Raw genomic sequence first — 24,786 nt, 5'->3', positions numbered from 1 at the left:
TTATTTAACTTTTGACTTTGCTTCTTGAGTTTTTGCCACACCAAAAAAAAAAAAAAAAAAAAAAAAAAAGGTGTAGTCAAATGTATTACTTTTGCTTTTCTTTTATTGCATCCAGATTTTGAATCATAGCTAAAAAGTCATTCTCTAGACCCAGGTTATAAAGGAATTCAACCATGTTTTCTCTAGCACTTGTACAGTTTTAATTTTTACATTTAAATTTCTCATGTTTGGAGTTTATTGGTGTGTGTCATGTGAAGTATGGACCTAATTTTATCTTTTATTTTTCCCCAAATGTATATCTAGCTGTTCCAGCGTCCTAGTTGAGAACAGGAGATATCTTTATTTGTACATGTCTATTTTTGCATCTTTCAGGGGCAATGCAAAGTTTTCCTCATATAGGTTTTGCACATTCTTGTTAAATTTATTCCCAAGTATTTAATATTTGGCAACATTGTAAATGGGTTTTTTCTACCATTATGTCCTCTAACTGGTTACTGATTGTACATATGGAGACTATTGATTTTATATGTCAATCTTATATCCTGCTACCTTCCTGAATTCATTCATTGTTTTAGGGTTTTTCAGATATGCTATTAAAACCTCTGTAAACAGAAATAGTTAACATTTTCTTTTCCAATTTGTATGCCTCTGATTTCTCTTGTCCAGTTGCACTGGCTAATACCTCCAGTACAATGTAAAATAGTAGTGCAGATAGAGGGCACCCATGCCTGATTCTTGATCTTAGTGGAATGCCTTTATTGGATCCCTATTAAGTAAGATGCTGGTTTTAGGACACTGGTATATATGTTTTATCAAGTTATAAAGGCATTCATCAATTCCTATTTTTTTTGAGTTTTCCTTTTAGTTAGGAATGGGTGTTGAAAATATTGTTAAATGCATTTTGATCACTGCTAGAGAGAATCATATGATTTTTCTCTTTTGATAGATTAATATGGTATACTAAATGAATGGATTTCCTAACATTGAACCAACCTTCCATTTCTGACATACTTTCCACTTGGTCATGGCATTTTATTTTTCTCAATTCTGTGTTGGATTCTGTTCACCTGTACCATTATCTAGTAGTTTTACATATTCAAAAGTATAATCATCCTGTGATTTTCCCTTTTTATTTATTTTTTGGTACTGTCATTATCAAGTTTAGGTATCCATTTTATTCTTGTCTTATCAAAAGAATTAGAAAGTTTTCCTTCATTTCCCATGCTGTGGAACAATTTATCAAACCTTGGTATTATTTTTTCTTTAAAGGTTTGGTAGAAATCCCCTGTGAAAATACCTGGGCCTGGTGTGCTTTTTAATAGGGTAATTTCTTGATAACTTTGTTACTTTTATGGAAATCGGTCTAAATTCCTATCTCTTATAGGGTCACTTTTTATAAGCCGTATTTTCTTAAAAATTATTGATTCCATATAACTTTCCAAAATTATTTCCAGAGGTCTGCAAAGTAGTTTCCTATTTTTTTAATTTCTTCTATCTCAATGGTTACATACCCTTGCCACTTCCTGTTTTATATATTTGTGTTCCCCCTCTTTCTTTTTCCCTTAAGTTAGTGATTTATCTATTTTGTTAAGTAAAAAAAAACAAAAAAACAAAAAAACAGGGGTTTGGATGTTTTAATTAGAGCTATTGTTTTTCTCTTCTCTGCCTCAATAATTTCTACTTTTATCTTTATTATTCTCTTCTGTGTGCATTTTAGGTTTTTTTTTTTTTTGTTCCTTTTCTAGATTTTTGTGCTAGAAATTTAATTCATTTTTTTTTTGTTCTTTCATTTTACTGATATACTTTCATCTGGTCACTGCTTTAAATGTTTCTCATAGATATTGACATGTAGAGTTATCATTATATTTGTTTTAGAAATATTTAGATTTTTTACTAGAACTTCCTCTTACACCTGGGAGTTGTTCAAGAGAAGTTATTTTGGAAATTCATGAGTGAAAAGACCTGTTTTTTTAAAAAAATCCTTAATTTCTCATTTTATTGCATTGCAATCATGGACTGTTGCTTATACTACTTCTACCTTAGAGAATATACTGATACTTTCTTAACTAGCAAATAAATGGTCAATTTTGTGAATGTTTCATAAAGCTCATGAGGAAGAAGGCTTTTCTCTGTCATGAGATTGTACGGTATAAGTATCCACAAGTCTGCCTTACTGATTTAGATCTTCCCTAGCCTTGCTTATTTTCTTGTCCACTTGACCTTATTCTGACAGTAGTCTCCTATTATTCTTGCATCTCCTATTGTTTCTGCTTCATAAAGGTGGTTATTGTGATTTTTTGTTTCATAGATTTTCATACCTGTTATGTGGCCCTCGTTAATTGTAGTTTTTTGCATTAAAAAGTCTCCTTGTCATATTTCATGCTTTTTAAGTTGTATTCTACTTTGTCTAATATCAGGATCACTGCTACTGCTTGATTTGTTTTTTGTTTGCCACCTAAAGCTTCTCCCACCCTTTATTGTTGCCTTTCTGAACTACTTTGCTTTAGGTGTGACTTTTTTATACAGCAGATAGTTGGGTCTTTTTTTGTGAGCCAAAATGAAATATGTTTCATTTGATATGCAAGTTAAATCCATTAACATTTGCTGATATGACTGATAGGTTTGGTTTCAACTCTGTCATATTCTTTATAATTACTATGTTAATTTTGTAATACTTGCTGATGTGTTTTCTTTAATCTTAAATTTTAAAATTTCTTTCGGCATTTTGGAAGGTTTGTATTTTTGTTCTAATAGGTACCTTTAATCCCCTCTTTCTTGTTTAACCTTTCCCTCTCTGGTTTGTCAGATTTGATTATATCCACTAACTTTCACCTATTGCCTGTACAGCAATCAAGGAACTTTCTACTCTCCTATTTCCCTATTTCTTCCCTCTCTGAGGTTTTAGTTTCATTATTTTTACATTGTCAAAAAGTGTAACACTTCTATATTCTACTTTGTCTCCACTTTTTTTTTTAATTTTAGTTTTATAATTAAGTATAGTATATGCTTACCATCAGTCTTTTGGTTTTTAAGTTTTCCTAGTCATCTTCCTGCTGGATGAAGCTTACTTTCTGGTAGATTCCTCAAGAAAGAATCATAGGTAGAGTATTCCCTGAGTTCTTGAATGTTTAAAGCTATTTTTCTAGAGTTTTGATATCTGAAAGACACTTGACTATCTAGAAAATCCTTGGTTCATACTTTTTTTATTTTGAGCTTCTTGAATACTTCCCCATTGTTTCTTTAACTTGTATGTTGCTTTTGAGAAATCTCATGATAGCCAAAAATTTTCTTGCCCTTGTGAATTATTTGATCTTTTTACCTGGAGGCCTTAAGAATTTGTTTTTAAGATTAATGGTTTTATTAGGCCATATCTTGGAATTGATCTTTTCAGGTCAGTTTCCCCTCAGAATTCCATGGGTACCTTCAATATATAGGCCTAGGTCTTTCATTTTCAGAAATTTTTCTTGGGTTACTGTTATAAATCTTTGCCTATCCAATTGTTTCATCTGTCTTCTGAGGAATTCTAATTATAATGTATTAGATCTTCTTTGTCTTCCCTTTCACTCACTGACCCTTGTTACTTTTTTCTTTATCTCATTTACATTCTGTTTGTCTCTCTTTCCTCAATGCCCCTTATTAAATTTTCCTTGGGCACCTTGTACTTTAATATTCATTTCTGAGGTGAGTTTGTCTTTTTCTTTCATTTTTTCCTGAGTTAAATCAACATTGTTTATTTTTTCCTGATTTTTTTCCTACATTTCAGTTTTTAACTTTTGCATTTCTAATTCAAAGTTGTTAGAGGATATTTAATTCAATTTGGAGTGTTATGTTACAGTTTTCTTCTGTTGCATGATTGTTTTCTTAGGGGAGTGTATTTTCATCAGTTGGGATGTTTTGATTTTCATTTTGTGTTTTCTTTGTAACTTGATTTGGCTCCTTCCTTCCTGGATTCAAGGATTCATTGCTTTGATCTACAAGGAATATTTTTCAGCATTTTCATATGTAATATAATAGACTTTTTATCTGGAGATCATTTTAGAGCAGTCTTATACCCTCTACATGCTCACCTCTTCTCTCTTCCACATTGTTTTTTCATATATCCCTTGCTCTCTACAAAGACATAGAAATATTTCATTCTGGGTCAATTTATTTTTCTACTAGCAGGGAATATGAAGTTTTGAGCATTGTCTATATTTTAATTATACTGAGGTTGTGGATTTTGTGCAGTTTTGCTGTTTCTTCTTGTTTTCCTATGTAAGGATAATTGGTGTAAAGTGGTTACCATTTTCTTTGTCTACTCAGAGCCAAGAAGAATTGATAGCAGACTGGTTTGGAGATGGAACTGGAAGAATCAAGGATGACTCCAAGGATTTTTACTTAATCAACCGAGTAGACAATAGTGGCATTTACTAAAATGGAGAAAACTGGTGGTGGCTAAGGCCTAGAGGGGGTAGCGGGGGCAGAATTCTCTTTTGAAGGTTTGCATGTTTGACTATGAAGAGTTCAAGTAGACAGATGGATATATGAGCCTGGAGCTCAGTAATACCATGACTAGAAATAGAAATGTGGGAGTCATAAGGACTTAATATTTAAAGTCTTGTGATTGAATGTAATTCTATAGGAGACATATAGAAGAGGACTTACAACCAAGCCTCAGGCCACTCCAACGTTTGGAGCTCAAGCAGAAGATAAAGACCTAGAAAGAAAGAAAGAAAGAAAGAGAGAAAGAGAGAGCAAGAGAGAGGGAGGGAGGGAGGGAGAGAGAGAGGGAGGAAGGAAAGAAGTAACAGATAATGAGAAAAACAGAGAGAGGAGTGACCCAAAAACTAAAGGAGAGAATGTGTCGAAGAGGGAGTAATCAGTTGCAACTAATGTTGATGAGGGATGAAGGAAGATGGTGTCAGACAAAGGACTATTAGAGTTAACCATACGAAAGACTCTGAAGATCTTGATGATAGCAATCTCATTGAAGTAAGCTCCAGAGAGTTGGTGAAATAAGGCAATGGAGTCAGCATTTAGAGAGAATATGTTCAGAGTTTGAACTTGATTGTAAGTCCTCTGAAAGGCCTTGCTTGTTATTTGGAGGCTTCCTTCCTTAGAGTCTGGTATGGGGCACTGGCTATTGCCTGAAGCAGAGTCTAGTGTCTTCCAGAGAGATCTCATAAGGTTGATATTGAGCACCTGTCAGCCAGAAGAGTGTGTCACCACTAGCCAGCTACCTTGAAGCCTGAGACTTCATCTTGCAGTTTCTTTTTCTTTTCTTTTCTTTTCTTTTCTTTTCTTTTCTTTTCTTTTCTTCTCTTTTCTTTTCTTTGTTAGTGAGTTAGGACTCAAATACTACTTGGACCATGTCACCCCTTAAAACACTTTCCTCACTCATTTTTCCCAGAGGATAAACCTGCCATGTCACCTAGTTCTAATGGTCTTGGCTGCTCAAAGTTTCCAGAGCCTATTTGCTTCCCTTTTCCATTACTGGCCTTTTGATTGTACGGAGTCCTATTTCAGGTCAAAATAGAATAGTTTATTTATATCACAAACTGCTTAGCCTACTTCTCAAAATAAAGCTGTGCTCCAGTGTCACTGTGTTTCTGCAGAACAAGCCAAGGAAGCCATGGATCTGACCTCAGTGGCCATGGTTTGTTTGCTTTCAGATGCTTCAGAAAAGAAGGCTCCTTGCTTAAAGCTTATTTTGTATCTTAATCCAGCTTACTAACTCTGTACCTTGGAACAGGGTACATTAAAAAAAAGGGGGCATTATAGTGTTCACCTTGTAGGCTTCTTATAAGAATGAAAAGAAATAAAATATGTAAAGTAGGTAGTTTAAGAAAAAAAGACTCTACTTTTAAAAATTTTTTCTTTAGTGTTTCTCTCAGGGACTGACACATTATAAGTGGGTGAGCCACACTGAGGACAAACAACAGCTCAGGGATCAGTGAAATGGAGGACAGCCAATGGAATTGGGCTGCACAGAGGCTAGGTAGACTCAATATTGTGCTGAGACCAAGTAAGGACCCAGAAGGTGTCAATACTAAAACTCCGGATGGATCCACAAGCATGGAGTGGGATGGGGTGGTAGAAGGTCTCTGATGTCAGGCAGAGCCAAAACAAATGCTTTCCAAGGGTGGGCAAGTTTGGGGCAGGATCTCTCCTGGTTCAAACCACCATTATCTCTTGGCTGAATTATACCACCACCCTCCCCCGACCAATTAATTTCTCTTGCACCATTAGTCTAGTCTCCTTACAACAGCCTCTTCATTTTAAAAACTTTTATCTGAAAATTTTATTCCTCCTGCCTAATATTCTTTGTTAGCTTCCGGTTTTCAGATTACAGACCAAAACTCTACACAGTCTACAAGGATCTACCAGCTTATGTCTCTAGATTTAGCTCAAATTATGCTCTAAGTCAGTCATTATGAGGCAGCCTGTAAGACTTCTTTATGTCTTCAGTTGCACCATGCATTTTCCCACTAGTGTCCAAGCCTTTGCACATGCTGTTCCTGAGTCTTGAACACCTTGACACTTCATATGTCTAACTCCTATTTATCTTCCAGGTCTTAGTTTAAATGGTTCATGCTCAAGATACTAGATATCTCCCTTCTTACTCACACCCTACATCCTCTTGTTTACACATCTCTCTCATAGCATTTATCCCAACTTATAATTAGATATTTATTCATGAGAACAGCTGTATAATGTTTGTCTCTTACACAGACTTACATGCTCCATGAGGGCAGGGTAACTATGTCTATTTTACTCACCCTAGAAACCCCAGTAACCTGTACAATACCTGGCATATGGTGATCATTCAACAAATACTTGTTGAATGGGTGACTGAATTAATACATAAACAAAGAGTTAGGTGGGCTATCAAGCTTCCAGCCCAGTCTTAGAGAAAGATTAAGGCATAAGCCAAGGTATCTAGGTAAACTATGGAAAGACTATGGTGCCAGGACTAAATCCCATCCTAACTGGGGCAGCCCAGTCTTAGAAAAGACCAAGACACAAGTTAGGGTAATTAGAAAACTATTTGGAAACTATGAAGTCAGGGCTAAATTCCTATCCTATTAAATAGCACAGTCTACTGGGGCAGTAGAGTAAGAATTGCATCTATATCAGGTGCCTATGGCTTCTTTATCAGGTTGGCAGTACAACTCAACTAAACCTCTTCTGGATGATAAACAGTTGTGACTGAAACTCTTGCTGCCTTGGACACTATACTGTGAGCCCCTCAGTAAAATAGACATTCTATAATTTGAGTAAATAGTGAAGAATGGATGGACAGATAGATAGGTGGATGGATGGATGGACAGATGGATGATTGATGGATGTATTGAGGTATAGATGGATGGATAAGTCAGACCTGGCCTGGTCTAGAACTGAAAGCCATAAGTAGGTCCAGGTGTAAGACATCTGGAAAATAATGTAGCTGGTAGCTTTAAAAAAAAAAAAGCTGTTTGTTATGGGCTTTATGGGCTGGGTTGGCATGTAGTTGTGAAGACAGAGTACTGAAAGAACAGGACTATTGCCAGGGGATGAAACTAGACTTAGCATTTGAGAATTGAAGTAGCCTTGGCACGAACTGCCTACTCTACCAAAGTGGACTAGTCTACCCTTTTCTCTGTGATTTGATTGGTGGAAAAAAGTGAGCCACAGCAAGGGGCAGTGACTTGCTCAATATTGCACAGCAGTGGCAGAGACTTGAAGAGAAACAGCTCTCAATGGAATCACCCTAGTTAGGACAATATACTCTACCCCAAGGTAGTTTGGCTAACAGATATATACCTGAGTGCAGATTTGCAAGTCTGGAGTGGAAGTGGGATGTAAGTGAGGTTAAAATGATGGGGAAATGAAATTCTATTGCACAGTCCTAGCACATATTATAGACCTAGAAGAAGGGTATAGTAGAAATAAAACAGAAAGCACACCAAATTTTCTTCCTTTCCCAGAAGCATTATACAATCTTAGCACAAAGAAGGGATTCACTGCATGTTTACTGAACTGAACGGGGACTTTGATATCTGCACACTGGCCTTCCCTCCCACATGAGAGGGTCCGGGTCCAGCCTGGTCCTGATTTGCTGACAATTCAGTGAACTAGATGGTCAAGAGAGGGACTCAGGACTGTGTCACTCTGTACCTAATTCTAACCAACAAAGATAAATTGGCTAGGGAATTAAAGATGCCAGGAATTTAGGATAAAGCCAATATGTCAGCATTGTGTTTGTGAAGCCAGGAACAGTGAAGTGTCATTGGATGTGTATTCTAGATTACAGAAAGCAGACTTCTAAAGGTGTGGGGTGGAGGGGTTCCCAGAAATAGCTGTTTTTATGCATGAAACCATGGATTCTAAGGAGGATTAGCAAATCCACACAAATTACCGAGTGAGCAAGAGAAGGCAACGGGATAAACCATCACAGCTATCTAGGATTCTCTTCAATGTGACTATGTTTTAAAGAGAACGTTGCCCTAAGAGGCAGGTTAGTGTTCACCTTTGCAGGGAGAAAGTGCCCCAGAGGGAACATGAAGGAGGTTTCTGAGTTGCTGGTTATGTTGCATTTTTATGTGCATGCTGGTCATAGGGGTATGTTCGCTTTGTGAAAAATCCGTCTAACTATATTTAAGATTGCCTTATTGTCTGCACTTTAAATCAACTACACGACAATTACATGGCATATTTCCTTCAGGACATTATTTTGAAGTGCTTAGGTTTGCATGTTAGTTTATATTCCTGGATTTGTAATAAAAAAAAATTGTACTTTGCTTTATTCATTTAATTTTATCTTTGGGCACTTTTAATCCGTGTTCTTACATGATCCTCATAATGAGTTTTATTAACTGTTTATAATATTCCACTGTGAGGATAGACCACAGCTTAACTTCACCATTCTTGGTTAGACAGATATATTGCCTCTTCTACATTTAAGGTTATTCCATGAGAATAGATTCTTAGATGAACAGATTAGAATTGAGTCGCAGGCTAAATACATAATGACAAAGCACTCCCAACAAGGGCGGTCTCATCCCAACCTTGTCCACTGCTATATTCAAGAATCAGACAGATGGGCAAGTTTCCTGTGTTTTTTTCTTTGTATTAATATAAAATTACAGTTCCTTCTGACAGTCTCTAGGCTCTTGGCACCCCTCTCACTCCACACAATTTCTGGATGACAGTCACTGTGGCTCTGCCTGACCCTTTGCAGCTCTACTTGACTTCTTTGGAAGTCACACTTTCTTTAACCTTAATCACCTCAGTTTTTGTTTCATTAGCCATTTAAACCAATTCACAGAAATGGAAGCCAACAGAAGCTGAACAATCCTACTCTTTCTCTAAATGTGAAAAGAGAAAAGCTTGTTTGCTCACCTTTATCATCATTTGCAAGCCTTAACTTATTTGTGACTTAGGCTTTTTGGTATTACACTTAGAGTTCTACTTTATTTTTATGTATTTTCTTTGTCATTTTTCCTTCTTTCCGTCTTCTGGGTATGTTATTTTTTAACAAAAAACTTTTTTCTTGAAATATGCCATACTTAAAATTTCATATGAACACCTCATATGAATACTTTTTAACATTTGTGTGTATTCCATTTTATAAAATAAAATGTTTATGTTGAAAAGCACCACTTTCAGCATAAAAAGGAAATAAAAGGAAACCCTTGTTCCAAAGAACAAGTCATGTTAACCCAACCTTCTTTCTTTGAGAAAGTTCTCAGGCTGATAGATTGAGGAAATGCAATACTCAGAATATCACTGTCTAAAATTAATTTGATCCTATTCTTTTTTGTTTGTGTGTGGAAAAATGCAGAAGTAGGATGTGAGTACATAAGCAGTTGGGGAAATTGGTAATAAGTTAGATAACCAAACCAAAGATTCTGATGAACAGATGAATGCCAGCCTGGAAGAAGGAGTCTGGTACATGCTATCATGCTCTACCCTCGGCATTTTCCCATCTCCGTTTATAGTAATGATCTCAATGAAGTTAGAAAAATAATGTCCAGGAATTTGCAATTGGATCAATGAAAGAAGATGAAAGTCAACAGTGATAAATGTAAGACTTTTTACTTGGGTTCCAGAAATACAACCCCATTTACATAAGTAGAAGCAGACTTATGGCAAAGATTTGGGGGGTGGGGGGTGGAATCGTGTGGGGGAACTGATGGTACTCTTACTGTGATTGCTGAAAAAACTGGGATGTTGGCTCTGTTACTAGAAGCCAGTGTAAGCAGGAAAAATGGTGATGCTCTAGCTAAGTCATATGTTGGCAATTTTGCATGTTAAATGTTGCTTCCTGTTCTAGCTACTGAACATTTAGAGGGACAAACTAAAGGATGTCCTAGGATAAGTAGCCACAATGGTTCAAAAGACTTGAACTTTCATCATATGAGAATTGTTGAAGAAGAATAATATTGGCAGAACTTGAGAACCATCTTTCAATATCCAGAAATATTTCCTGAACAAGCAAGGACAGACTTTCTAAGCAGCCTGAGGAACAGAATCAAAACCATTGGCGATAATTATGGGGGAGTCATACGTGGGTCTCATAGACATGACAATTTCTAACATTCATAGGTGTGTGTAGATGGAATAGGTTCTGTCATAGACGTGACCATTTCTTCTTTACTTTTGGGTACATGGAGGATTCCATTCCCCACCTCACTGAAGTTAGATAAAGCCATGGGACTGGTTCTAGCCAATTAAATGAAATGGAAGTGAAAGTGTCGTTTCAGATCCAAAGCATTTGGTTGTTAACACTTGACTCTTCAGCCTTCTCCTACCCTGCTTAAGTGAACCTTGAAGCTTTGTGTTAAAAGATATGGACCTTAGTCTCTGAATGACTACAATGAGTAGAGAATCTCTCAACTAGCACCCCACTCATTGACCTGGTCATGCACCTACATTGGACATGTAGTTTGAGTGGAAAATAAACCTATTTTGTTTTTAGCCACTGAAGTTTGGCTAAAGCCTAGCCACCTTTTCCATCCTGAATAGCATTAGTGCCTTCAAGATGCAGTGGTTCCTTATGACTAAGCATCAAAAAGATAAGCATTGGATTCTTAAAAGTTTTTTTGGCTTGGTGACTCATACATTTGCAATCTTTGCCTTTTGTTTTCATTGCTACTCTGCATTCAGACTGTTGCTGATGGTATAGTTTTGTCAACTGGAATTTTTAACTGGCTCCAGGACCTCTTAGGAAATAAATCCCAATAAAGTATGCTAGGAAGATACCTCTTTCTAAGACACTCTTCTGTAACTACTCTGCATACCTAACAAGAGCACAAATTTATAGATTGTGTCCACTTTGGGTCCCACCAACAATAACTAAATATTTCATCCAGCAAAGACTCTATTGCCGCACAGACACATGTACACCGTTATCCACGAGGACAGTGAGGACCACCAGAGATGTCAGGGCCAAAGTGACTTTTGAACATAAACTTTGCAGTTTGATTCTGATAAGTTTATATTGATTGGGCTTTTGCCAAGTGTGCTTCTATTTCGGTCTGTGCATGAAGATGCATTATATTCCTTGTAACAAGGTTTCCCAAGGATGCTCTTGGTACCATCTGCTAACCCATGCAACTGAATGAAGCACATGGCATGCCACAACATACCCACTAAGCACTTTTGTTAAAGTTATTCTATGCTTGGCAGTATCTGATATGAAACAAAATATGTACATTATCTGAGAAGAAAGGAAGAAATAGAATTAAAAGGTAATTTCAGTGGGAAAAAAATGAAAAAGACAAATTTAAAATTATAATTTAAAAATATGTGCAAATATATATATAGAAAAATAAATGTTTTTTTTTCTTTATATAATGAACCAAACTCACAAGAAACTAACCAGAATCTTCTTTTTTGTTATTTACAGGAAACCAAAATCAACTGTGTTCGTCTGGCTACGAAAGGTATGTTGGCATATCTTTGTTTGTCTACAACCATTTAAGTATTTCTCCCTTGAGCCACACAGGGAAAGATTAGGCAGCAATCCCAAAATCAACAAGAAAGACTTGTTATTTTCCTTAGGGTCATTTGCATGTAGAACATATATCCCACAGTATATAGTAATAGCATAGCATCTGAACATAGTAAGAACTCAACATATTTGTTGGATGGATAGATGGGTGGGTAGATGAATGGATGGATGGATGGATGGATGGTTGGATGGTTGGATGGATGGATGTACAAACAGACAAGTACATTACTCAGTGGAGAGTGAATATATACTTTACTCAAATAATCTTCTGCTATATATTTCCATTGTATTTGGGTCTATGTTTATGTGAGTATATTTCTTTAAGCATGTCCATTAGACCCATCATCTGGGTTTTGTACTTTATTCAATTGATACATGTCTTTCAAAAGTGAGATGATTAGTGTTGGTGCCTTTAATAATGAAAAAACAAAACACTACATTGTTATGTTGTTGGCATTTTCAACATTTATCCCAAAAACTAAGGCAGCATTGTTCAGGCTCATCACTTTTGTTTTCCTAATTATAATTGAATTGCCTGACTCTTTCAGTTGGTACATGTTTCTGTTTATTACTTTAAAAAAAAATCAATCAATGAATGGTTTGTTACCATTTAACCTATTACATGGTTGAATGGTTAGAAATCTGGTTTATCTTTTTGTTATAGCATTGATATTTTTAACAGCCGCCCACAGACATACACAAAAATTGGGCAATTCCATTCACTGCATTTATTGACAGCACACGTAGCCTCATAGGTTGCTTCCAAGGAGCTGAAAATTGTAAATGTAAGAAGATGTATAATCTTAGGTATAAACTATAGACGAAGGCAGTGACTTGAGTATGTATGGATGCATGTACGTTTGTCTGTGTGTGAATACACACACACACACAGGAAAACACACAAATGGGAGAGACAGAATAGCTGCAGCTATTTGACAAAACAGGCACCAAGACTCATGACTTTCATAACCTTGGAGACCATCGGATCAACACGGAGGCACAAGAGGGAAGATGTGGGAGGAAGGGAAGCACTGAGGGCTGCCTGTGACTAACCGCTCACCCTGAGTTCACGTAAGTCGTGAGGGGTAGGCACATCCCTACCTTGTTCTCTCTCAGGAACTCAGGCTATTGGAAGAAAAGAGATAAAATACTCTTTGTGAGGGAAGGAGAATTGATGGCCTACAAGTAAAAGTGACACAGATCACGGACCTTGGCAGACTTTTGCACTGAAGTAAACTGATAATCTAGAAGGAACAACACCATCCATCGGGCAGCCCCGGGGGCTAGACGGCGAGGACGACAGCTGCCTGCCACAGCATCCAGTTAATGCTGACAACAGGGAGAGGGAGGGAGCGCTTCCGTGGGCTGCAGTGACCTTCTTCACCGTGACAGTGCTCCAAGGCACCCTTCTAGCTTCTGATCCCCAGACGAGGCGTGGGTTAACACGATTGTTCTGCCCTCCGTGTGGTATGTGGGATTCTAGGGACACCCCTGGGACATAAGCCCTCTGATAGTGTGGTCTGGTGGGCTGTATTTTCTGAACTGAGAACTAGAAACCTGTGATCTGACAGGCAAGGGACAATTGGAGAGAATATTTAAAATTTTACCTTTCCTGGCAATTTCAGGATCCACAGTCCTCTTGGGTAAAAACCCACCATGTTAGGCCTCTGCAGAGTCACACTTCTGATCTGCAGGGGGCTTGGTGTGATATGTAAAGAGCTAGGGCAGAAAAGCTTAGCACAAGGTTTTTCCTCTCGTTTAACCTTTAGGTTACAACCTTCCTTTGTGTGGGAAGTGGGCCGTGCGAGGCAGCACGTGGGTGGGTGAAAGGATGTGAACGCACGAATGAAGACGATTGCCCTGCTGGCCAAGCCCGGGCACGGCTCGGCCAGTCAGTGTCCTGCTGATTCTGATTCAGTGAGGACCATCACCCAGCCCAGAAAATGCAGCTCCAGGAGCACTTGTGACAGGGCAGAGAGCTGCATACTCCAGAATGCCAATCCACCACCATCCAAGGAGCCAGCCTCTCCACACCCCATCAGATAGCGACACTCAGTGAAGGCAGAAACAAGCAAAGGGAGGGAAACCCTTTGATTAGTGTCTCCTCCCCTTGGTCAAGCCTTTGTCAATTCCTGGTGGGTAAATTCTCCCACCACATCTGATTTCAAGTTACCAATGGCTTGACAATGAGCTCACAAAAACTTAGTGGATGTTAATAATTGCTGTAGCAAGCAGGAGCCAGCAGGCCCCAGCACACTGTTGCATTTGGGATCAAATGACATAATATATATAAAAGTATTTATTAACTGTAGAATATTTTGGAAAAAAAATGTTATTATTATTGTTGATGACTCATTATTGAGCATCTGTGATCCGGGTGCCTCGTTAGATACGGAGGATATAGTCGTGAACCAGCAGGCATGGCTCCTCTCCGCAGAGAACTCAGTCTAGTGTGAAACAGACATGGAGTCAAAGATTATACCAAATAATAGTATAGGTGTGATTGTGATAAATGCTTCCAAAAAGAAGTGAAATGTGCTGAGCTGGGGCTGAAGTAGTCATGGTGGCAAAGACTCCAGCGGTAATGATGCGTGTTCCTGGGCATCATCTGGGCCCTGCTGCCCTGGGAGTGCTGCAGCCTTGGAGGCCTCGGGGCTCCCCATCACCCACCTTCTTAACTAACACTGGGAACTCCTTAGCTCCCCAAGCAAGGGTAAGATGAGATGTTTGACTCAGGACCTCAAACTGAGAACAGAAGTACCCCTTGGCCTAAGCCCCATGTGGAGTCAGTTCCCCATGTTTAGAGAGGAAATAATGAGCAGATTGAGGTATGAGTTGGGGGCAGTATTTGCTTCTGGGGCCAGGGCAGAACCTCAGGTTGGGGTTGGCATTTGGTATTTGCTGGTAGCAGGTTGATTCTGGGATCCAAACACACTCACCTCAAAAGCCTCGAAGGCAGTCTTTTTCATTCTTGGGGGGGACTTGTGGGCACTACTCCAGATTGGCATTCCTCTTTACCTTGTTTCAGAGCCAAGGATTGGCTGTCATTTAATTTGACTGGGGACATAGAGGACTGTCATTTACTTTGACAGGGGATGTGGGGTTCAACCACAGTCAAGAAGTGGAGTCCATCAATGGACAGGTAAAGGCTACTGGAGGCTGTCTTAGCACAGGTTCTGTAGAGGCAGGATTCATATGCATGGGATGTACCCAGGGAGGGCTCACAGAAGAAAATCTATATGGGGGAGAGGGAAGTGAGAGGGGGATAGGAAGGGCTTAGCAAGAATTTATTGTCAGCTAAAATCAAGTTTAGACCATATTAAGGATCGAGTGTAAATTTCTCCAGAGTTGTCCTGCCTTGAGGCAAGATCAGGTTTTGTAACCCCCACAACAGTCAGTGATTTGTACTCCCCCTCCCCTGCCCTGTAATCTCCCAGGTAGCTCCAGAGGAAGTGGCATCCCTCTGTCAAGGACAAAAATCCCTGGAGAAAATCACAGGCTAAAGACCTTCGCTGCAGCACTTGAAGCAGGTGGGGATGGTGCCCCAACCTGGAAAGGGGGATCTGTGGAGGCATCCACACCATCTACTGCAGGGTTCTTACTCTCCAGATGATATATTATATCCTGGTGTTGAGGAGTAGCAAGAACCTAATAGAATTGCTTCAAATCCAAAGGCCAAAAGAAAATTTCAAAATTCCTTTGCTGGGCCCATTCCAGCCCTGGGGATAGGTCTGCTCAGAGCTGTAGAGAGAAAACTTAAGCCAATGGGCAAAATAACATCAAGTTTTGGTTTGGAGAAAAAAAAAACTGTTGTTCAGATTCTGAAGGAGAGCAGTAGAAAGTCAGAGAAAAGAAAGATCAATTTAAAAATTAGGTTTTATTCTTCTAATTAAAACAGTAACTGTGAGAAAGGGCAAGTAGTCAGGGAAGAGGACACTTAGCCCTTTAAGCAATGTTTTCCCTACATTGGGAAGATGAGGGATGGACTCAATGAAGAAAGCAAGTTGAAGATACAAGCTGAGCATGCTCAAAAGTGATCCTAGAGAAACTGGAGCGTGTGGGAGCTCGGGGTGGGGCAATTAGACTTTGAAGGTGCTGAAGGTTCAAGTGGGAGATAAAACAACACTTTTCATGGAAGATGGACCACTTCTGATGGAAGATGTCCCAGGCTGCAGATGCTGAAAGAGATACCCAAACCCCTCAATTCATGCCCTTCTGGCTGGGACAGAGAAGGCCAAGAGGAAAATGGCCTCTGTCCTAAAAGCTCAATCCTGGCACCATAGTAGCCAATTCCTCTCCAAGCAACTGATGTCCAGATCCATCCAAGTTCCACTGATTCTCCTAATTCTTCCCCCAACTCATTCCATGTACCCATCGGTTCACTTTGCCACTTTCTCTTGCACACAGATCCTGTCCCTGCCAGACTGGCCTGCATGATCTAGCCCACACTATACTTCCAGTCTCACCCAGGATTTCATCCTCTCATTCCCTATCCTCCAGCACATTGGTCTTCTTTCTATTTTTTTACGTACATCTAGTTATTTTCAAACTTGGGGCCTTTGCTCGTCCTGTCCCCTCTGCCTAGAATGCTCTACCCACTACATGTGTCTGTTTAACAGGTGTGTATCTTTCATACTGCAACTTAAACCTCCCTTCCTCAGATAGAACTTTTCTGACTTCCAGTGTAAGGTACATAGCCAAGATTTTTCACTGTCATTATACCCTGCAATTTTTCTTCACAGCTTTTCCTTCATCACAACTTGCAAATATATATTTTTATTTGCTTACATGATTAATGTTTATCTCACAGCTACACTCTAAGTGACGTAAGTGTGAGGATCATGCTTATTTTGAACACTGTCATATCACCAGATCCTAACATACGCTGGTGCTCAGTAAATACACATCGAGCGAACAAATGGATGGAGGGAGAGAGGGAGGGTGAAAGGAAAGGATGGGTGCATGGACAGCTATCTGGTAGCTATTCTTCCATGGCCTCATTTTTTTTTTTCAAATACAAGCTACATGTCAGGAGGGTTCTCTTGGAAGGTAGGAGCAAAAGTGATAGAGGTAGAAGAACATCCGTGTGATCTACAATGCCCACTGATGGACAGGCCAGCCAGCCTCTGGTGGGATGCAGGGGCCTCACCACTGCCCCAGGGAGTTCCTTCTACCTTTGGACACTTTGGAGAGAGCTTCAATATCTTGAGTCCAAATTGGGTCTCGTTCATTTCTTCCCATCAATCCTTAAAGCCACTAGATCATATCTGCTTTTTCACCTTCCGGAAGATAAAATTCACTTCCTCTGACCTGCCTCCCCTCCACAGGTAAGGTCAGGCAGGTGCATGCTTGCCCCCACCTCCCATTGGGGCTGCTCTGTTTGTAGGCAGCCAGCAGCTCTCCCATCTCTTGCGCCAGCCCCTCAGGAAACACAGCTGGCTCTGCAGCCTCCCGCTGGGTGTGCCCAGAGTGGCAGTTAGAAAAATCAGCTTTGATTTGATTTGCAAACTGAGTTGAGTCATTGAGACAAAATAAATCCGGAAACCCATAAAGCCATTTGCAGAGTTGCTTTGCAAAGACAGCCACAGTTTTAATCTAGTAAACACTCTCTAACGATCCCATTAAAACAACCCCCTTGGAGTAGGTGCAGAAAGCTGAACTCCGGAATAATGAAGTGTGAGACGAGGGGCCAGGTTGCCAATAGCTCCAAGCTGCCCAGCAGTACTGAGAGACTGAAACCATTGTCCCAGTGGTAACAGGCCAGAGGCGTGGGCAGTGGTCTTCTGTAAATGGGGCTTCTTTTTATAAGTGCTAAGCCTGAAGGTAAAGCGTTTTGTCCAACATTTCTCTCTTCTCTCTCCATAATGGATTCTCACCCCTGTGGGGACTGGCAGGAACAATAAGTATCCATTCTCCATTGAGATGCCCTCAATTTACAGATCCCAAGACTGGGGCTGAGGGGAGCAATGTGCTCTCAGCTTCTTATCCATGGGATAACATGCCACTGGTGGCATGAGAGGCCACATGGATGTAGGAAATGTTTGCTCTCAGACAGGACATGCCCATTGCCTGACTGCCCCTCCCCACCCAGACTGATCCATTTTTTCTCTGGAAGGTTCTATCTCACTTAAAGCTTCCTTAGAGGTTACATGAAATAATGGGGGAAAGGTTTGACATCAGAGACTTGTGGATTCAAATACTGCCTCCAAACCTTAACTGTCTGACATTGGACAAGCCTCTTAACCTCTTTTAAACCTTGGATTATTAGTCCCTTCCATTGATATTTGAGATAATGTGTGTAAATGTTAAGAATCTAATAGACGATAAATAATTTGGATTCCCTTCCTTCCTTTTTCCTGGACCTTGATTCTCTGAGGTGAGACCTGGACCTCCTAAGCACATGTCCGTCCTCTCTCCCTCCTGTTCTCTAAGGAAGGAAACCACAGCCCAGACTCCAGTCCCTTCCCCTCATACAATCCCCGTCATCAGGAATTTATCAGATGGACTCAGGATAGATTCAAAGGCTGAAACTTAGAGGGGACAAGAATGATGCTGGCCTCAGCTTAAAACACTTGACCTTTTCATCTATAGGTCATTATGTTTAGATGAGATCCTGCAGAGCAATAATACATTTTTATGAACTGTGGAGACGAGTTTGCTCATCCATTTGCTGGACTTTGCCTGTATCACTGTCTTTTCCTCCCCATCATCTGCTCAGCAATTTCAGGAGGGACTCAGGACCACATGCTGCTCAAATCTAGCTTGTGGCAGCTGGGGGAAGAGACCATAATAAAGGATCACTTCTGAGGCAAGACTATAAGTGAGCCAGTCCATTGGAAAACCCTTGGTGGTTGTGTTGTTCAGTCTTTGGAAATCCTGCCGGACTTTCAGAGGAGTAAAGCCCAGTGTGTGTGTTTGGGGGTTGGCAGAAGTGGGGATGGGGGAGGCAGGCAATGCTTTTCTTCCGTGGCCAAGACCAATTAAATAAATTTTCCAAGCTGGGGGTCCTCCAAATAACCTGAATGTAACAAGGTCTCCTTGATCTTTGGCCCCCTCTGCCCTCACCCAAGTGTCTTCTGAGTTCTAACATTCCAGTAGAAAAATATGGATTTTCCTGAAGATTCTGTGGTGAGATAGAGAAACAAGATTATGTTATAATATAATAACCTAAAGATGGCCTTTAAATATACCATCCCTTCCTTTAATATTTTTCTTGCTACATCAGCTGTCACATCTCTCTCTTCCTCTGTCCTTCCCCTACCCTTAACTCTCTAGATTTGCTCACTACCACCATCACCACCAGCCCTCCAGTCACCCCTCCCCACCAAACACAAACACATACCTTCTCTACATCTTATTGAGGAAGACAAAAGACAGTAGAATAGGGTCTCGAAAAATAAAGGCCCAAGACCAACTCCTGTCCTTCAGGTATGTCCCTGGAGAGCCCCAATCCATCCCTCTAAACTAGGAATGAGAATTGTCTCCTCATAACTTAAAACACATGAGTCGACTTTAGCTCAAAATCTGTTGTTGCAAAGAAGTTGCATCTTACAGAGGGAAAGAGAGGCCTTCTTAAAATCAAGGATCAGGGAAGGCTACAGACATGAGTTAGAAATAAAGAGAATGAAGCGCCATTGGTGATTTCTCTAATGGGGTCTCAGTGGAATGGGGGGAATAAAGGAACTAGCAAAAATTAATCTATTTTTGTGCCAGTCACAAGGTTGTGTGTGTTGACTTGAGATTACAATGAGATGATACAAGTAAAGCATGCTACCTATTAAGCACTAAAAAAATCAGTGGTCATCATTATTGCTCTTACTCAAGAATTGAGGTGGTACAGGCTCAGAAAGGTTAAATAAAGAGCTTGAGGTCCCTCGGGATTGTAACTCAGATCTGACTCCAAATCTCATGGCTTCTCTATGACACCGTTGTGAATCTTGTCAATACCATAGACTGGGTGAGATTCCATGGGCCACTGTTAGAATCCCCTGACTTCTATTTGTTAAAGCTTTCCCATGCCTCTTTTCCAGTAATGATTGATAATAATATTTTTATGGTTTGGTGAGCCTTTGGCCTTTCTTTTGCAGTGTCCAAGCTAGTTTCTTGGAACATGAAGTGAAATGGCTTAGGGAGCCCTCAGTTCCTTTCACTTCCACAACATAATAAAGCTAACAGACTACAGCATTAGCTTATCTTCAGTGTTGACTGCTCTAGTGTCATATTTAGCCCATCAGCATCTTTCTGCACTCAATACTCATTGCTTTAAGGAAGTCTGAGGTACTCGGTATTCTGACCACCTTCTTTAGATGGTCTCTCAATGCTTTCATTAATGGTTGATATATATAAATATGCTGAATGTGGCCCATAAATTATGACAAGAGAGGGCTCACAAGTCCTCCAGCAAGGAGGCCATATGGTGGGGACCAGGTGATAGAGGAAAAAGCAAGAGCCTCCATCTTTTTCCCATTTGGATCAGTTGCAATAGGAGATGCTTTGCTGCAACAACAAATTAATACACAAATTTCAGCAACCTAATACCACAAAGTGTATTTGTTGCTATGCCATCTAGAATGTATGTGGCCTCAAAGGACCCCCGCAGTGGGGGAAGAGAAAACATGGAAGCAGTAACTAGATCTTAAATGCCTCAACTTGGACAAAGACTCATGCCACTTCCACTTACATGCCCTTGGCAAAAATTAGTCATACGTCACAGCCTAACTGCATGTTGCTGGGAATCTTTCAGATGCCTAAGGAGAGGTGCACCAGACACAGGTGAACACTAGTCACCTCTAACATGATCTCTATAAGACGTTTTACTATTTGTCCTCCTCTTTGAGTCTTGCTGAGACCAATGCTATGTCACTCATCTTTTGCTACTCTACTCACTGGGAAAACCTCCCTCCCTCCCTGTCCAGCTCTGCTCCTACCCGTGGCAGCTGAGCATTACCGCTGGGCAGAGCATGGGATGTAGCTCTGGAGCATAGCTGGGGAGGTACCTTATTTGGACCTACCAAGCAAATCAACGCCTTACTGTTTTTCCATTTAGGTCCTAAAGATAGCTTCATGAAATACTTATTATCCCCATTTGATAGATCAAGAAACTGAAACAGAAATGTATGTACTTTTCCGAGTTTGCACACACCAGTAACTGGGAAAAAACTGAATCAGAGTTTCATTTATTCATTCAGTTTTCAATAAAAACCTTGCTGAGTGCAACTTGCTATTAAAATGTGGGTCCCTCATTCCCTAGAGGTTAAGAACATTGCCTTTGGATTTGGACAGATTTTTTTGTTCTAGAAGGTATTTAACTGCTCTGTGTCTGTTTCCCTGTCTATAAACAGTGATAATATTACCACTTGTCCTTCGTGGGTCTAATGTAAGAATTTAATGAACTAATGCATGATAAAGTGCTTAGTGCAATGCCTGGCTTATATTAATTACTCAACAAATACTAGCTAGTGATAGAGCCAAAAATAAATATATTATATCAATATGGTATGATAAGGGCTTTTATGATGGTGAATTCAGGATGCCGTGGGAGGACAGAGAAAGGAAGCAAATCAGTTTAGAGGAGACTTTCTCAGAATATATGGTCATAGAGACAAGTTTTGAAAGAAGAGTACCAGTTATCATGTTGAACAAGGTTGGAGAGTAAGGCAGGTGGGTGTTCAAGGCTGAGGAAGTAGTTTGTGCAAATCATTGAAGGCAAGAGAACATGCGGCTGAACTAGAGAGGAGACAGGCAAAGGAACGATGGCTAGGATGGTTGGTGTAACCAGATGAGGCCAGGGGTGGTCTGAGGTGAACTGAAGTGACAAGCAAGGTATATAGTGAGAACACTGTCATGAGACCATGGAACCCTTGTAGGTACTTAAGCAAGTTGTCTTTTTCAGGAAGGCCACTCTAGTTGTAGCATAGAAAAGGGATGAAAGAAGGGAATCTGAGGTGGGGAGGAGGCTCCAGAATGGAGAAGAGTTAGGAGGCTGCTGCAGAAGGAAACCAGGTGTGAAGCTATGAGTCATCTCTTCTCTCAAGTCTTCCTTTTTCTGACATGCAAGCCAATAGTCTATGTCGTGCCTTCTCACAATGTTGAAAAAAGATTCACAAAAATAGCCACTTAGAGGGGTTGGCAGACTTTTTCTGTAAAAGGCCAGATAGTAAATATTTTTGGCTTTTTTGACCATATGATCTGTGTCACAACTAATCAACTTTGCCAGTGTAGCACAAGAGCAGCCAAAGACAATATGTGTAAGAATGAGTGTGGCTGTGTTCCGATAAAACTTTATCTGTAAACACTGAAATTTGAATTTTATGCACTTTTCACATGTCACAAAGTATTATTCTTCGTTTGACTTCATTCCAGCCTTCAAAAATGTAAAAACCATTCTTAGCTCATAGACCATACAAAAAAAACAGGCGGCGAGGGGCGGACTGGTTTTGGCCCAAGGGCCATAGTTTGCTCATTGCAACTTAGAACATACTTTGAAAATGGCAAAACTCCCTATAACTATCAGGGAGAAGTATTAACATTACATTTGACTGACGGTCAAGTTTGATATTACTTCATGACTGCTGATCAAACTTGCCATTTGTTTTCAGTTATGAAATGATGTGTTTCTTATCTATTGGTCGGTCTAGACTGCCCTGCCTACCCTTCCATTTTGCATAAGGACTTTCTGCAGTTATGTTGACGAATCATTAGAGAAACTTGAAACCTTTGACCAAGCATGAGACCCTTCCACTCTTTGTATTGTTTTCTTTAGAGAGGCACATGGTGGATTAGAAAGTGCCAGAGCATTAAAGTCAAGACGCCAGAGATTGAATACTTCTTCTGCCAGTCACTAGTTTTGTGACCTTGAGCAAGTTAGATAAATTCTCTGATTTACCATTCATTCCTTCATTCATTCAAAAAATATTCACCAAGTACCTACCATGTTCTAGGTGCAATGCCAGGCCATAAGTATGCACCAGTGAAGGAAACACAGTCTTGCCCTTAAGAAGATTTCAGATTTGGGGGGATGGGAGCCACTTATAATATGGTGAGGTTATTGCTATGATAAGGGAAAACTAGCGTGTTATGGGAAGACAGAGGACAAACAGATGTCCCCAACTAAGTGAGACTCTAAAGACTCCATAGAGGGACGGAGTTCTAAGCTGACTCCTGAACTATGAGCAATTGTCAGCCAGGTGAAGAGGCAAGAAGGTAGGGGGACTGTGGATAATGGAAAGTAGTTTGTTATGCTTGGGACAAAGCAGAGAGTGTGGCAATGAGAGCAGAGAGAGATGAGACAAGCAGGCAGGGAAGTCATCACTGAGCTGGGTTAAGGGATTAGGGTGAGAATGGTGGTGGCTGTGCTCCTGAGGCATTTCAACTGAAGGGTAGAGAATGGATCAGAGGCAGGGAGACCAGATGGGAGGCTGCTCAAATAATCCACATGAAACATACAGTGATTAGAGCTATCTGATAAAGAAATGGGACAAGGAGGTACAGCGTCCTCCTTTTCAGGAGTAGAATAATAAGATGCTGTGATTGATTAGAATTAGGAGGTCAGAAAAAAGGAGGAGTAAAGGGTGATTTGCAGATGTCTAGACTAAGCAACTGCATGGGTGATGATGGCTGTTCACCAAAAAATGGAAGACTAGGGTAGAAGATGCTTGGGTGGAAAGGCAGGCTTATTTATAATAACACTGACCTTTCCAGGTTGTTTTAAGTCTTGGAGACATTGTATGTGAAGCACCTGGCAAAGTACCTGGGATGTTGTAGATGCTTTATAAATGGTGACTCTTACTCTTGTTTCATTTTTTAAAAATCTATTTTAGGCCCTGTTTCGTTAGATCATGATGTTCTTTTGCTGTTTACTGTGAGCTCTTTAGAGCCACAGAATTGCAGTTTTGTTCACCATGCTGCACATTTTCACATGTTTCTTTCTCTCCTTCTCTTCTGCATGCTGCCTGGGGACTGGCTTCCTTGTGGTCAGCACCAATGGGCAGCTCCCAGGTGACCCCGGGGACTCCACTCTGCCTCCTCACCACAGGTGATCACCAGAGCCCTGGGCGGGTGGGAGGGGAGTGAGAGTAGCCCATGCCCAGTGGGTCCTCCAGGCTAGGTGCACCAGAAAGGAACTAGCAGTCCCTCCACCCCATCCATCCACCCATCCACCTATCCATCTGTCCACCCACCCAGCTATCTGTCCTCATCTGTCCGTCCATCCATCCATCCATCATACTTGTTCTTACTAAGCACTTACTCTGTGCCAGGCAGTTATAGACAATGAAAGATATAATATTGAACAAAATAAGACATGCTCCTATACTTTTCCAAGAGGGGAAACAACCATTAGTCAAAAAGCACATAAATAAACATACAACTGCAACTGTGCATAGTGCTACAAGGATAGGTGTGTGGTGTTCAAACTACACTAAGGGAGGGCTTCCATGGGAAGTGACAACTGGGCTGTGGTCTGAGGTTAAGGAAAAAGACCCTACTAACCTGTGCTTAGGAAGTGAGTAGATGTTTGATCAAAAGTCTGCCATTTGCCCTGGACGAGTCCTTTAAACTTGATGAACCCCACTTTTCTTATCTAAGTAGGAAAATACTGCCTACCTTTAGGGGGCACCATTTGCCTTGTAGACTCTGCACATGCAGAGGCCTCTGGAGTTATATTCTAAGACTAAACAAAATAATGAATGTGAAAGTAGCTGACATGGAAGTGCCCAGTATAGAGTAGATATTTGTTTGCAGTGACCACCAGCCCCTTCCCTCAAGCACATTTCAGATCTGACTCATTTTACATAAAAATCTGCCATGATTCA

General features: G+C 40.3%; 1 protein-coding gene across 8 annotated transcripts in view; it reads left to right on the top strand.

Moving 5' to 3' along the window:
- PTPRT (protein tyrosine phosphatase receptor type T) overlaps positions 1–24,786 on the top strand; it is a 1,173,155-nt gene that overhangs the window by 967,698 nt on the left and 180,671 nt on the right. For all 8 annotated transcript variants that reach the window (XM_037810913.1, XM_037810912.1, XM_037810909.1 and 5 more), the window contains exon 13: positions 11,870–11,906. In XM_037810913.1, the coding sequence (XP_037666841.1) occupies positions 11,870–11,906 (37 nt within the window). The remainder of the gene's footprint in view (positions 1–11,869; positions 11,907–24,786) is intronic.

The sequence above is a fragment of the Choloepus didactylus genome, chromosome 19 (genome assembly GCF_015220235.1).
Source record: "Choloepus didactylus isolate mChoDid1 chromosome 19, mChoDid1.pri, whole genome shotgun sequence".
NCBI classification, from domain to species: Eukaryota; Metazoa; Chordata; class Mammalia; order Pilosa; family Megalonychidae; genus Choloepus; species Choloepus didactylus.
This window is presented reverse-complemented; position numbering and strand designations above follow the sequence as displayed.